At 61.0% G+C, this 14504-nt stretch overlaps 2 protein-coding genes across 2 annotated transcripts in view; both read left to right on the top strand.

The window, feature by feature from the left end:
* The first annotated feature begins 71 nt into the window (after positions 1 to 71).
* On the top strand, positions 72 to 5096 carry SSR4 (signal sequence receptor subunit 4). Its single transcript, XM_053968026.1, has 6 exons — positions 72 to 173; positions 1247 to 1365; positions 1438 to 1512; positions 2456 to 2545; positions 3986 to 4051; positions 4901 to 5096. The coding sequence occupies exons 1-6, from the start codon at positions 113 to 115 to the stop codon at positions 5003 to 5005; spliced, it is 516 nt and encodes a 171-aa protein (XP_053824001.1). The 5' UTR covers positions 72 to 112; the 3' UTR covers positions 5006 to 5096.
* A 3007-nt stretch (positions 5097 to 8103) lies between these two features.
* Positions 8104 to 14504, top strand: part of L1CAM (L1 cell adhesion molecule) — a 52382-nt gene continuing 45981 nt past the window's right edge. The window contains exons 1-4 of the mRNA XM_053968172.1: positions 8104 to 8155; positions 12517 to 12608; positions 13464 to 13478; positions 14018 to 14123. Of these exons, the coding sequence (XP_053824147.1) occupies positions 8106 to 8155; positions 12517 to 12608; positions 13464 to 13478; positions 14018 to 14123 (263 nt within the window). The 5' untranslated portion in view covers positions 8104 to 8105. The remainder of the gene's footprint in view (positions 8156 to 12516; positions 12609 to 13463; positions 13479 to 14017; positions 14124 to 14504) is intronic.

Raw genomic sequence — 14504 nt, 5'->3', positions numbered from 1 at the left:
CGCGCGGGTGCCCGCCCGCCGCGTTCTGATTGGTGAGCGTGCAGGCGCTGCCGGCGTTGATTGGCTGCTTCTTCCGGGGGCGGGGCCAGCGGGCCGGTGCGCGCGGACCATCATGGCGGGTGCCGGGACGCTCCCGCTGCTGCTGCTGCTGCTGGCGGCGGCCGGGGCCGCGGGTAGGCGGAACCGGGGGTCCCGTCAGGGGGAACGGGAACTTGTGAGGGGAACCCGGGGGTGCTGAGGGCTCTGAGGGGTCCTGGGGGCTGCGAGAGCCGAGGGGGTCCCGCCGCCTCGGGGTCCTGTGGCGGTTGTGGGTTCTGAGGGCCGTGAGGGGATGGAGGGGAGCGGGGCTTCCGTGAGGGGAAAGAGCGGGGATTTCATGAGGGGAAAGAGCGGGGATTTCATGAGGGGAAAGAGCGGGGATTTCATGAGGGGAAGGAGCGGGGATTTCATGAGGGGAAGGAGCGGGGGTGCCATGAGGGGATCGGGGGTCCTATGAGGGGATCGGGGGTCCCATGAGGGGATCGGGGGTCCCATGAGGGGATCGGGGGTCCCATGAGAGGATCGGGGGTCCCATACGGGGATCGGGGGTCCCATAAGGGGATCGGGGGTGCCATGAGGGGATCGGGGGTGCCATGAGGGGATCGGGGGTCCCATAAGGGAATCGGGGGTCCCATGAGAGGATCGGGGGTCCCATGAGGGGATCGGGGGTCCCATGAGGGGATCGGGGGTGCCATGAGGGGAAGGATTGGGGGTCCCATACGGGGATCGGGGGTCCCATGAGGGGATTGGGGGTCCCATACGGGGATCGGGGGTCCCATGAGAGGATCGGGGGTCCCATAAGGGAATCGGGGGTCCCATGAGAGGATCGGGGGTCCCATGAGGGGATCGGGGGTCCCATGAGGGGATCGGGGGTCCCATGAGGGGGTCCCGGGGCCGGTGGGGTCCCTGAGGGGCCCGGAGCTCTGGGCTGCCCCTGGGGGTGCCCCGGGATGGGGGTCCCGGGCCATTGGGGGTCTCTTGGTGCCTCAGGTGCGTTTGGGGAGGGGGCTTTGGCAGCCCAGGTGGGCGCGGGTTCCACGGGGGGGTTGATCTGGGGGGTCCCTGCGTGGTCTGGGGCAGTTTTAGGGGTCTCAGGGGAGCGCTTTAAGGGGGGGCCCTGAGGTACCAGAGGCTCCGGGGGTCCCGTGGGTGCTGAGGGGGGGGTTCCCTCAGGTGAGCCCCCTCCCCAGGTGAGCCCCCTCCCCAGGTGAGCCGTGCCCCGAGCCCACCATCGCCCCCTCCTATTACACCACCTCGGACGCCGTCATCGCCTCCGAGAGCGTTTTTGTGGTGGAGATTTCCCTGGTCTGCAAAAACGGCGCCCAGGTGAGACCCCCTCACCTGGGGGGGGGGGTGAGGGACCCCCCAAAGCCCCCCCTGAGCGCCCCTCCCCCGCAGAACGTGGCTCTGTACGCCGACGTGAACGGGAAGCAGTTCCCGGTGACCCGCGGGCAGGACGTGGGCAGGTACCAGGTGAGCCTGGGGGGTCTGGGGGCTCTGGGGGGGTATTTGGGGGGTTCAGGTGAGTGAGGGGGACCTGGGAGGGTTATTGGGGGGCTCAGGTGAGTGAGGGGGACTGGGGGGTTCAGGTGAGGGGGGGACCTGGGGGGGGTATTTGGGGGGTTCAGGTGAGGGGGGGGTACCTGGGGGGCTCAGGTGAAGGGGGGTACCTGGGGGGGGTATTTGGGGGGTTCAGGTGAGGGGGGGTCCCTGTGAGGGGTTATTGGGGGGTTCAGGTGAGGGGGGGACCTGGGGGGCGTAATTTGGGGAGTTCAGGTGAGGGGGGGGGTACCTGGGGGGGGTTATTTGGAGGGCCCAGGTTGGGGGGGGGTCCCCTGGGGAGGTATTTGGGGGGCTTGGGTGAGGGGGGGGACCTGGGGGGTTCAGGTGAGGGGGTTATTGGAGGGGCTCAGGTGGGAGGGGGGTACCTGGGGGGGTTATTTGGGGGGCTCAGGTGAGGGGGGGGGAGTTGGGAGGGTATTTGGGGGGCTCAGGTTGGGGGGTGGTCCCTGGGAGGGGTTATTGGGGGGGTCAGGTGAGGGGGGTACCTGGGGGGGTTATTTGGGGGGCTCAGGTGAGTGAGGGGTCCCTGTGAGGGGTTTTTGAGGGCTCAGGTGAGTGGGGGGGCGTCTAGAAGGGATTAAGGGGCGATTTTGGGGAGCTCAGGTGAGGCTGGGGGGGTTTGGGGGGCTCAGGTGAGTTTTGGGGGGGGCTCAGGTGAGTTTGGGTTTTTTTGGGGGGGGGCTCAGGTGAGTTTTGGGGGGCTCAGGTGAGTTTGGGGTTGTTTGGGGGGGGCTCAGGTGAGTTTGGGATGACTTTGGGGGATCTCAGGTGAGCTCGGGAGAGCTTTGGGGCTCTGGGGTGAATTTGGGGAGGGGTCCTGGTGGTCCCAAACCCCCAATTTCCCCCCCCCCAGGTGTCCTGGAGCCTGGAGCACCGCCAGGCCCAGTCGGGCACCTACGAGGTGAAATTCTTTGATGAGGAATCCTACAGCGCCCTGCGCAAGGTGGGGACCCCTCCCCAAATTCTGGGGGGCTCTCAGGACCCCCCCAAATCCCCCCTGATTGCCCCCGTCCCCTAAAACTGAGCAGGAGACACCCAGCACCCCGAAATTCAGCCCCAAAACTGAGGAGAACCCCCAAATTCAACCTCAAAATTGAGAAAAAAAACCAAAATTCAACCTCAAAATTGAGAAAAAAAACCTGAAATTCAGCCTCAAAATTGAGGAGAAAACCAAAATTCAACCTCAAAATTGAGAAAAAAAAACTGAAATTCAGCCCCAAAACTGAGGAGAAAACCCAAATTCAGCCCCAAAATTGAGAAAAAAACTGAAATTCAGCTTAAAATTGAGGAGGAAATCCAAATTCATCCCAAAATTGAGGAGAAAATCCAAATTTTAGCCTAAAACTGAGGAGGGAATCCAAATTTATCCCCAAAATTGAGGAAAAAACCAAAATTCAACCTCAAAATTGAGAAAAAATTGAAATTCAGCCTCAAAGTTGAGGAGAAAACCCAAATTCAGGTCAAAATTGAGGAGAAAACTGAAATTCATCCCAAAATTGAGGAGAAAATCTAAATTTTAGGTGAAAATTGAGGAGAAAATCCAAATTTTAGCCTGAAACTGAGGAGGGAATCCAAATTAAGCCCCAAAATTGAAGAGAAAACTGAAATTCAGCCCCAAAATTGAGGAGAAAATCCAAATTCAGCCCCAAAATTGAAGAGAAAACTGAAATTCAGCCCCAAAATTGAGGAGAAAATGCAAATTCAGCCCCAAAATTGAGCAGGAAACCCCAAATTCAGCACCAAAAATAAGGGGGGACCCCCAAATTCAGTTGCAAAATAAGGGGGGGGGACCCAAAATTCAGCCCCAAAATAGAGCAGGGGTAGAGCCAGCACCCCAAAATAAGAATGGAACCCCAAATTTGGCCCCAAAAATGAGAAGGGCACCCCAAATTTGGGATCGAAAAGGAGGGGGGACCCCAAAATTGAGCCCCAAAAAGGAGGGGGGACCCCAAAATTGAGCCCCAAAAAGGAGGGGGACCCCAAAATCGAGCCCCAAAAAGGAGGGGGGACCCCAAAATTGAGCCCCAAAACCGAAGGGGACCCCAAAATTGAGCCCCAAAACCGAAGGGGACCCCAAAATTGATCCCCAAAAAGGAGGGGGACCCCAAAATCCAGCCCCAAAAAGGAGGGGGGACCCCAAAATCGAGCCCCAAAAAGGAGGGGGGACCCCAAAATTGATCCCCAAAAAGGAGGGGGGACCCCAAAATCGAGCCTCAAAACCGAAGTGGACCCCAAAATCGAGCCCCAAAAAGGAGGGGGGACCCCAAAATCGAGCCCCAAAACCGAAGTGGACCCCAAAATCGAGCCCCAAAAAGGAGGGGGGACCCCAAAATCGAGCCCCAAAAAGGAGGGGGGACCCCAAAATCGAGCCCCACCCCCCCAGGCCCAGCGGAACAACGAGGACGTGTCGCGGATCCGGCCGCTCTTCACCGTCAACGTCGACCACAGGGTGGGTCTGGGGGGGATTTTGGGGGGATCCCCCCCAAATTTCGGGGGGTTTGGGGGATCCCCCACCGACTCTGTGGGGTTTTGGGGGGAATTGGAGGCGATTTGGGGCTGCTGAAGGGTCCTGGGTGGGGGTGGTGACTTTGGGGTGCTCAAGGATTTTTTGGGGGGGATTTTGGGGTGTTCCAGGGGGGTTTTATAGGGGGGGGGGGTGACACTGAGATTTTGGGGTGCCTCAGGTTTTTGGGGTGTCCCACGGGTGGTTTTTTATGGGGGTGACAGCAGAAAACCCCAAAGTTTTTTGGGGCATCCCGCTAAGATTTGGGGCATCCCAGGATTTTTTAGGGGAGGGGCAGCTGGAATTTTGGGGTGCCCCCGTTTTATTGGGGTCGTCACATGAAAATTTTGGGGTTCCCCCAAAATGATTCAAGGGGTGACACTGGGATTTTGGGGTGATAACACCAAATTTTTTAGGATTTCCAGGACTAAACTGGGATTTTGGGATATCCCAGTAGTTTTTGGGGGATCCCACTGAGATTTTGGGGTATTCCAGGAGTTTTGGGGGATCCCATTGGAATTTTTGGGGGATCCCACTGGGATTTTGGGGTATTCCAGGAGTTTTGGGGGATCCCACTGGGATTTTGGGGGGTCCCTCCAGGATTTTTGGGATTTTTGGGGTGTCCCAAACCTTTAGAATCCATCACCGAGATTTTAGGATTTCCTTTTTTGGGGTGAAATTCGGGAATTTCCCATCTCCACGCGGGATTTTGGGGAGCTCTGTGGGGTTTGGGAGGTTTTGGGGTGTCCCGGGGGGGGGTTTTGGGGTGCTCTGGTGACCCCAAATTCCTCACAGGGGGCCTGGAACGGGCCCTGGGTGTCCACGGAGGTGGTGGCGGCTGCCATCGGGCTCGTGGTTTATTACCTGGCCTTCAGCACCAAGAGCAGCATCCAGGCCTAAAAAACCCAAAAAAAAAACCCCAAAAAACACCCCCAAAACCCTCCTGTCCTACAGCAAAAAATCCCAATCCCAAAACAACCCCAAAAACCAACACCCCCCCAAAAAAACCCTAAAAAACCCCAAAAAACACCCCCAAAACACTTCTGTACTACACCAAAAAATTCCAATCCCAAAAAAACCCCAAAAAACCCTAAAAAAAATCCCAAAAAACACCCCCAAAACCCTCCTGTCCATCACAAAAAATCCCAATCCCAAAACAACCCCAAAAAACCAAAAAAAAAACCCCAAAAAACACCCCCAAATCTCTCTTGTCCAACAGCAAAAAATCCCAATCCCAAAACAACCCCAAAAAAACCCTAAAAAAAATCCTAAAAAACACCCCCAAAGCTGTCTTGTCCTACAGCAAAAAATTCCAATCCCAAAACAACCCCAAAAACCAACACCCCCCCAAAAAAACCCTAAAAAAAACCCAAAAAACACCCCCAAAACCCTCCTGTCCTACAGCAAAAAATCCCAATCCCAAAACAACCCCAAAAACCAACACCCCCCAAAAAAACCCTAAAAAACCCCAAAAAACACCCCCAAAACCCTTCTGTACTACACCAAAAAATTCCAATCCCAAAAAAACCAAAAAAAACCCTAAAAAAAAATCCCAAAAAACACCCCCAAAGCTTTTTTGTCCTACAGCAAAAAGTTCCAATCCCAAAACAACCCCAAAAACCAACACCCCCCCCAAAAAAAACCCTAAAAAAAATCCCAAAAAACACCCCCAAAACTCTCCTGTCCTACAGCAAAAAATCCCAATCCCAAAACAACCCCAAAAACCAACACCCCCCCAAAAAAACCCCAAAACCCACCCCCAAAGCTCTCTTGTCCTACAGCAAAACATCTCAATCCCTAAACAACCCCAAAAAAACCTAAAAAAATTCCAAAAAACACCCCCAAAACTCTCTTGTTCTACACCAAGAACAGCCCCAAAAAAAAAATCCCATCCCAAAGTGACCCCAAAAACTGCCTCGCTCCCAAAAGAACCCCAAAACCACCCCAAAAACAACCCCAACCCCCAAAAAACCCAAAAACCACCCCAAAAACAACCCCAACCCCCAAATAACCCCAAAAACAACCCCAACCCCCCCCAAAAAACACCCCACCCCCCAAAAAAAAAACCCAAAACCAACCCCACCCCCCAAGAAACCCCAAAAACCACCCCAAAAACAACCCCAACCCCCAAAAAACCCCAAAAAGCACCCCAAAAACAACCCCAACCCCCCCAAAAAAACACCCCACCCCCCCAAAAAAACCCAAAACCACCCCAAAACCAACCCCACCCCCCAAAAAACCCAAAAACAACCTGAAAAAAACCCCAAGCCACCCCAAAAACAACCCCACCCCCCAAAAAAACCCCAAAACCATCCCAAAAACAACCCCAACCCCCCCCAAAAAACATCCCACCCCCCAAAAAAACCCAAAAACAACCTGAAAAAAAACCCCCAAACCACCCCAAAAACAAATCCAACCCAAAAAAAACCCCAAAACAACCTGAAAAAAACCCAAACCACCCCAAAAACAACCCCAACCTCTAAAAAACTCCAAAAATCACCCTAAAAACAATCTGAAAAACAGCCTCTGTCCTAAAAAACCCCAAAAAACTCCAAAAACCACCCCCAAAAAAAACCCAACCTCTAAAATCCCAAAACCACCCCAAAAACAATCCCACCCCCCAAAAAAAACCCCAAATCCAACCCAAAAACAATCCCACCCCCCAAAAAAACCCCAAATCCAACCCAAAAACAATCCCACCCCCCAAAAAACCCCAAATCCAACCCAAAAACAATCCCACCCCCCAAAAAAAACCCCAAAATCCACCCCCCCCCAAAACCACCCCCAGCCCCCCAAATTCCCACACCCTAAACCAATCCCGGGGTCCCACTCACCCCAAATTTGGGGGGTGGGGCACGAGCGGAGACCCCAAAATCACAAATTTGGGGGGGGGGGTTGGGGTTGATTTGTGCTGGGGGGGGGTCCCCAAATCCCCCCCCCCGTACCCCAATAAAGGTGTCCCCCAAAATTGGGGGGTCTGGAGGGGGCGTCTGTCCTTGAATTCCTGCGGGGGGGGGACCCCCAAATCCCCCCCCCCCAAATTTGGGGGGGGGTTTCCTCTGGTTTGGAGATTCCCTGCCCTGGTGACGTCAGAGCCGCCCGCCGATGACGTCACCGCGGGGTGGGTGTGGTTGGGGGGGGGGTCCCTTGGGAAGGGGGAGGGGGTGGGGGAATTTTTCCAGGAATTTTGGGGAACTTTTGGGAACTTCCCGGAATTCCAAGGCCGGGATTGCCGGGAAGTGGGGGAGGGGGGAGGGGGGCGCAGCTCCAAATCCCACCCCTCCCCCACCCTCCCCTCCCCCCACACACCGGGGGGGGGGGGATCCCCAAAATCCACAGGGGGTCCCCAAATATTTGGGGTTGGGGGGGGTCCCATTGCCCCTTCATTGGGAATTTGGGGAGGGGGGTTCTGCTCCCTCAATTTTTGGGGGGCATTTCCCCTCCCCCCCCCAATATTTGGGGGTCTCTCCGCTCCCAGGTGACCCCAATACATTTTGGGGGGGTCCTCCCAATTATTTGAGGGGGGGGGGTCTCAAATATTTTGGGGTTTCTCTCCCCCTCCCCAAATCCAGACCCCAAAACCCCATGGGGGGGCTTTGGGGGGGGGTCCCTTTGTCCCCTAAACCGGGGGTCTCACCCCAAAATGGGGACCCCAAAACCCCTGGTGGGGGGGGGGGTCCCTTCCCTCTCCCCCTTCCTCTCAGGGGGTCTCATCCCCCAAATTGGGGACCCCAATACCCGGGGGGACCCTCGGGGGTCTTTCCCCCCTAAATTTGGGGGTCTCACCCCCCAAATCAGGACCCCAGACTCCCCCTCGGGGCTTCCTTTCCCCCCCCAAATCGGGGGTCTCACCCCCAAATCGAGACCCCCACCCCCCCCCCCCCCCGGGGGCCCCTTTCCCGCCGCCCCCTGCCCAGGGTGTGGCAGAGTGGGCGTGGCCGCGGTGGGGCGTGGTCGGTGGGCGTGGCCTGCCGGAGGGGGCGTGGCCTTCGGGCGGATTATGTCAACCCCGCGGCAGCCGCAGCCCCGAGCTGGGAGCGGCCGGAGCAGGTACGGCCCGGGGGGGGCTCCGGGGGCATTTGGGGAGGGGTCTCGGGGGTCCCGGGGGTTCCCCGGCATCGCGGGGGACCCCGAGGGCTCCGGGGGTCCCGGGGCGGGGGGCGCCGAGCGCGAGGAGCGGCTCCGGGAGGCTCCCGGGGGGCTGCGTTGAGGGGGTGGGGAGGGGGGGAAAGGTGGGGCTGGGGGGGATTTTGGGGGGTCTGGGGGCGAAATGGGGCTGGGGGCGTTCTTGGGGTGTTTCTTGGGAGGTTGAGGTGGAGCTGTAGGGTCTCTATAGGGCTTGGGGGGTTTAGGGGGGCTGAGGGCGTTATTGGGGGGTGGGAGGGGGCTGGGGGATGGGAGGTAAAAATGAGGGTGGGGGATTTGGGGATTTGGGGAGGGGTCTGTGGGGCTGGGGAGGCCAAAGGGCGATCTATGGGGGATCTATAGGGTCTGTGTGGGGCTGGGATTGGGATCGAGGAGGGGCTGGGGGTTATTAGGGGGGCGGGGCTGTGAGGTGTTTATGTGGGCACAGGTGGGGCTGGGGGTCTCTATAGGGCAGGGGAGGCTCTGTAGGATCTATGGGGTCTCTATAGAGCAGGGCACAGGCACAGGTGGGGCTGGGGGTCTCTATGGGGCAGGGGAGGCTCTGTAGGATCTATGGGGTCTCTATAGGGCAGGGCACAGGCACAGGTGGGTCTGGGGGTGTCTGTAGGATCTATGGGGTCTCTGTGGGGTTGGGGAGGGTCTGTAGGATCTATGGGGTCTCTGTGGGGCAGGGCACAGGCACAGGTGGGTCTGGGGGTCTCTATAGGGCAGGGGAGGGTCTGTAGGATCTATGGGGTCTCTATAGGGCAGGGCACAGGCACAGGTGGGTCTGGGGGTCTCTATGGGGCTGGGGAGGGTCTGTAGGATCTATGGGGTCTCTATAGGGCAGGGGAGGCTCTGTAGGATCTATAGGGTCTCTATAGGGCAGGGCACAGGCACAGGTGGGTCTGGGGGTCTCTATGGGGCTGGGGAGGGTCTGTAGGATCTATGGGGTCTCTATAGGGCAGGGGAGGCTCTGTAGGATCTATAGGGTCTCTATAGGGCAGGGCACAGGCACAGGTGGGTCTGGGGGCGTCTATAGGATCTATAGGGTCTCTATAGGGCAAGGCACAGGCACAGGTGGGTCTGGGGGTGTCTACAGGATCTATAGGGTCTCTGTGGGGTTGGGGAGGGTCTGTAGGATCTATAGGGTCTCTGTGGGGCAGGGCACAGGCTCAGGTGGGTCTATGGGGTCTCTATAGGGCAGGGGAGGGCCTGTAGGATCTATGGGGTCTCTATAGGGCAGGGCACAGGCACAGGTGGGTCTGTGGGGTTTCTATAGGGTCTCTATGGGGCTGGGCACAGGTAAAGGCGGGTCTGGGGGTGTCTGTAGGGTCCGATCGAGCTAGAGGGGGGTCTATAGGGTCTCTGTGGGGCTGGGCAGAGGCACAGGTGGATCTATGGGGGCCCTATAGGGCGGGACAGGGGCACAGGTGGATCTATAGGGCAGGTGGATCTATGGGGGCCCTATAGGGTGGGACGGGGGCACAGGTGGATCTATAGGGCAGGTGGATCTATGGGGGCCCTATAGGGTGGGATGGGGGCACAGGTGGCTCTCCGGGGGCCCTATAGGGTCAGATCTGGGGCACAGGTGGTTCTATAGGGCAGGTGGACCTATAGGGGCTCTGTAGGGTGGGACAGAGGCACAGGTGGTTCTATAGGGCCAGACCTGGGGGGCAGATGGATCTATGGGGCCTCTATAGGGCCAGGGCGAGGGACACAGGTGGTTCTATAGGGCAGATGGACCTACAGGGGCTCTGTAGGGTGGGACAGAGGCACAGGTGGCTCTATAGGGATTCTATAGGGTGGGACGGGGGACATAGGTGGTTCTATGGGGGCTCTATGGGGTCAGAGCTGGGGCACAGGTGGATCTATGGGGTCAGATATGGGGCACAGGTGGATCTATGGGGTCAGATATGGGGCACAGGTGGTTCTATGGGGTCAGATGTGGGGCACAGGTGGTTCTATGGGGTCAGATATGGGGCACAGGTGGATCTATGGGGTCAGATATGGGGCACAGGTGGTTCTATGGGGTCAGATGTGGGGCACAGGTGGTTCTATGGGGTCAGATATGGGGCACAGGTGGTTCTATGGGGTCAGATATGGGGCACAGGTGGTTCTATGGGGTCAGATATGGGGCACAGGTGGATCTATGGGGTCAGATATGGGGCACAGGTGGTTCTATGGGGTCAGATGTGGGGCACAGGTGGTTCTATGGGGGCTCTGTGGGGTCAGGCCAAGGCAAAGGAGGAATTTGGGGCTGCCTCGGGGGTCTGGGGGGCCCTATAGGGGCTGGGCTGCTGGGGAGGGGGCTCCGTGGGGAGGGGGCTCCTGCCCGAGGCGGGAGAGCAGAGGGGCCGGGCCTGGGGGGGTTTGGGGGGTCCGGGATGGATTTGGGGGGTCCTGGGGGGCTTTGGGGGGGTCCGGGATGGATTTGGGGGGTCCTGGGGGGCTTTGGGGGCAGAAACCGAGTGGGGAGGGGGAGTCGGGGCGCGGTGTTTTGAGGGGGGGGCTCGGGACGGTTTTGGGGCAGATTTTGAGGGGGTTTGGGGCTGTTTTGGGGGGGATTTGAGGCAGTTTTGGGGCGATTTTAGGGAAGGGGGTCGGGGCGGTTTTGGGGCTGTTTTGGGGCTGTTTTGGGGAGGGGTCTCGGGGTGGTTTTGGGGTCGTTTTGGGGCTGTTTTGGGGAGGGGTCTCGGGGCGTTTCTGGGGTCGTTTTGGGGCTGTTTTGGGGAGGGGTCTCGGGGCGGTTTTGGGGTCGTTTTGGGGCTGTTTTGGGGAGGGGTCTCGAGGCAGTTTTGGGGCCGTTTTGGGGAGGGGTTTTGGGGCTGTTTTGGGGAGGGGTCTCGGGGCGGTTTTGGGGTCGTTTTGGGGCTGTTTTGGGGAGGGGTCTCGGGGCAGTTTTGGGGCTGTTTTGGGGAGGGGTTTTGGGGCTGTTTTGGGGTCTCCGTAGGGCCCAGCAGCCCGTGGTGGGAGGGGGCTCCGGGGGGGGCTCTTTCGGGACAGTGATTTTTTTTTTGGGGGGGGGTCTCCAACAGCCTGGGGGGGTCTCGGGGGGGCTCTGGGCTCTCTGTAGGGTCCCCATGTCCAACAGATGGGTGGGGCCGGGGGGGGGGGGAGGAGCGGCCCTCGCGCGCCCCCCGCCCCCCCTGAGGGACCCCCAGGGTCGGGGGGGTCCGGGCGGGGCCGGGGGGGGGGGTCCCGGTGGGGGAGGGGGAGGGGCAATCCCCGTTCTCCCCCCCCCCTTCCCTTTCCCCCTCCCCTCCCCCCCTCATTTCCCTACAGGTGCCCGCCCCTCCCCCCCCCCGCATCACCTGAGGGGATTTTGGGTTTTTTTTGGGGGGGGGTCCGCACGTTTAGGTGGGGGAGGGGCGGGGGGGGGGGGGTCATCCCAGCGTCGTCCCCGCCCCCCCCCCCCCCCCCCCCCCCCCGCAGGAATTTGGGGTCTACAAGGGGCTCCTTGTTCGAGCCGGGGCCGCCCCCGCTTCCGGCCGGGTGGGGCCGGGGGGGGGCCCAAATTCTCCCGGGGGGGCCCCAAATTCTCCCGGGATTGGGGAGGGGGAGGTCCCAAATCCTTCCGGGATTTTGGTGGGGGGGGGGGGGGTCCCCGGGATTGGCGGCTCCTCCCGGGAAGGGCGGGACCGGCAACGCCTGGGGGGGGGGGGGTGGGGACACAGCCGGGGGACCCCCCCCGGGGGGGGTTTGGGGGGGTCCCCGCAGCTCTGGACCCCCCCCCAGGGGTGGTGGGGAGTGAGGGGGGGTCGGGGGTCGCGCACGGAGGGGGTTTGGGCTGCCCCAGGGGGCTTTGGGGGGGGTCTCCAGACCTCTGTGCCCCCCCCCCCGGGTGGTTTTGGGGGTCCCAGACCCTCCGGGCGGGGGTCCCAGACCCTCGTGGGGGGGTCCGGGGTGTTTTTTTTGGGGGGGATTTTCGGGGGATTTCGGCCCCGTCCCTGTCCGTGGTGCTGAATTGGGGGGGGGGCGGCGCTCGGCGCCCTGGGGGGGGGGGGGGGATGGGGGGTGGGGGAGGGGCGGTGCGGGTTATTGTGGGGAGGGGTCGCGGGGGGGTCGCTCGCCAAGGTGACAGGTCCCCTCATTAGGCGTTGCCATGGAAACGGGCGCATCCGCACCAGCCGGGGGGGGGGGAGGGGACGCCGTGGCCGCCACACAATGGAGGGGGGGGGGAGGGGAAGGGGGGGGGGGTTTAGGGGTGGGGGGGGCGCCATGAGGTGTCCGAGGGGGGGGTGGAGACCCCTCCCCAAATGACCCCGTGCCGCCCCCCCCCCCAGGGCCGCGGCCATGGCGCTGCCCCGGGGGCTCGGCCTCGTCCTGCTGCTGCTGCTGGGGGGGCGCGGCGGCGCCATCGTCATCCCCCCCGAGTGTGAGTGGGGGGCGCAATTTGGGGAGGGGGCGAGCTGGGGAAATGAGGGGGGGGGTGATTACACACACACCCCCCCCCCCCCCCCCGCCATCCCTGCATGGAGCCGCCCCCTGCCCGCCCGCCGGTGCTGCCTGCGCTGCATGAGGAGACCCCCCCCCAAAAAACGGCATGGAGACCCCCTCCCCAAAAACGGCATGGAGACCCCCCCCCCCCATAAACGGCATGGAGACCCCCCCCCCCCAAAAACGGCATGGAGACCCCCCCCCCCCAAAAAACGGCATGGAGACCCCCCCCCCCCATAAACGGCATGGAGACCCCCCCCAAAAATGGCATGGAGACCCCCGCCCACCCCCCAAAAACGGCATGGAGACCCCCCCCCCCATAAACGGCATGGAGACCCCCCCTCAATTCACCCCCCCCCCCCCAAAAACGGCATGGAGACCCCGCCTCATGGAGACCCCCCCAACGGCATGGAGACCCCCCCCAATTCATGTTCCTAATCCTGGACCCCCCCTCAATTCACCCCCTGATCCTCGAACCCCCTCCCCACCATGGAGACCCCTCCTCAATCCACCCCCCTGACTGTCGACCCCCCCTCAGTTCCCCTCCATGTTCCTGGACACCCCCGGCGTGAAGACCCCTCCCCAAATTCCCCTCCTCGCACTTTCTCCCCCTTATCACGACCCCTTTTCCCCCCCACACCATTTTTGCACGACCCCCCCCCCCATTTTTTGAGCCCCCCCCTCCCCTTGCACGACCCCCCCCCCCCCCTCGCTTTGCTCGGGGGTCTCTCTGGAGCCCCCTCCCCACTCACGCTGTGTCTCTCCCCCCGTGCCCCCCCCCCGGACGGTGCAGATTCGCTGCACGAGCGTGAGTTTGGGGGGTCCGGAGGGGTTTGGGGGGGTCCCCGTGGTCACCCCGAGGTGCTGGGAGGGGGTCTGGGGTCTCCAGGAGTTTTTGGGGCGCTCTGTGGGGGTCTCGGGGGCGGTTTTGTGGTGTTTGGGGGAGTCCCGGGGGGTTTTGGGGGGGTCTGGGGGAGTTTTGGGGGGTCCCGGTGGGGTTTTGGGGTGGGGGGGGTCCTCTGTGGTCACCCCAAGGTGCCCGGGGAGGGGGTGGGGAGGGGGTCTGGGGTCTCCGGGAGGTTTTGGGGTGCCCGGGGGGGTCCCGGTGTGTTTTGGGGTGTCTGTGGGGGGTCCCGGGGGGTTTTGGGGTGTCTGTGGGGGGTCCCGGTGTGTTTTGGGGTCCCGGGGGGGTCCCGGTGTGTTTTGGGGTGTCTGTGGGGGGGTCCCGGGGGGTTTTGGGGTGTCTGTGGGGGGTCCCGGGGGGTTTTGGGGTCCCGGTGTGTTTTGGGGTGCCCGGGGGGTCCCGGGGGGTTTTGGGGTGCGGTCCCAGCCGCTGCCCCCCCCCAGTCCAGCAGCCCCCCGAGCTGACGGAGCAGCCCCCGGAGCAGCTCGTGGTGTTCCCCAGCGATGACGTCGTGCTCAAGTGCGCGGCCACCGGCAACCCCGCGGCGGAGTGAGTGTCACCCGTGTCACCCGTGTCACCTGTGTGTCACCTCCTGGGTGTCACCTCCTGGGTGTCACCCGTGTCACCTGTGTGTCACCCGTGTCACCTCCTGTGTGTCACCCGTGTCACCCGTGTCACCTCCTGGGTGTCACCTGTGTCACCTGTGTCACCTCCTGTGTGTCACCCGTGTCACCTGTGTCACCTGTGTGTCACCTGTGTCACCCGTGTGTCACCTGTGTGTCAGCTGGGTGTCACCTCCTGGGTGTCAACTGGGTGTCACCTGTGTCACCCGTGTCACCTGTGTGTCACCTGTGTCACCTGTGTCACCTCCTGACACAGGTGACACCTCCTGTGTGTCACCTCCGGGTGTCACCTGTGTCACCTTCTGTG

Source organism: Vidua chalybeata, chromosome 32, assembly GCF_026979565.1.
Source record: "Vidua chalybeata isolate OUT-0048 chromosome 32, bVidCha1 merged haplotype, whole genome shotgun sequence".
Lineage (NCBI taxonomy): Eukaryota > Metazoa > Chordata > Aves > Passeriformes > Viduidae > Vidua > Vidua chalybeata.
This window is presented reverse-complemented; position numbering and strand designations above follow the sequence as displayed.

Bases quoted from the DNA above. Each gene is read 5' to 3' on its own strand.
- SSR4 (XM_053968026.1), top strand. From the start codon at position 113: ATGGCGGGTGCCGGGACGCTCCCGCTGCTGCTGCTGCTGCTGGCGGCG. The intron at 2,546-3,985 runs GTGGGGACCCCT...CCACCCCCCCAG, and splicing joins CCTACAGCGCCCTGCGCAAG to GCCCAGCGGAACAACGAGGA. The intron at 4,052-4,900 runs GTGGGTCTGGGG...AATTCCTCACAG, and splicing joins CCGTCAACGTCGACCACAGG to GGGGCCTGGAACGGGCCCTG.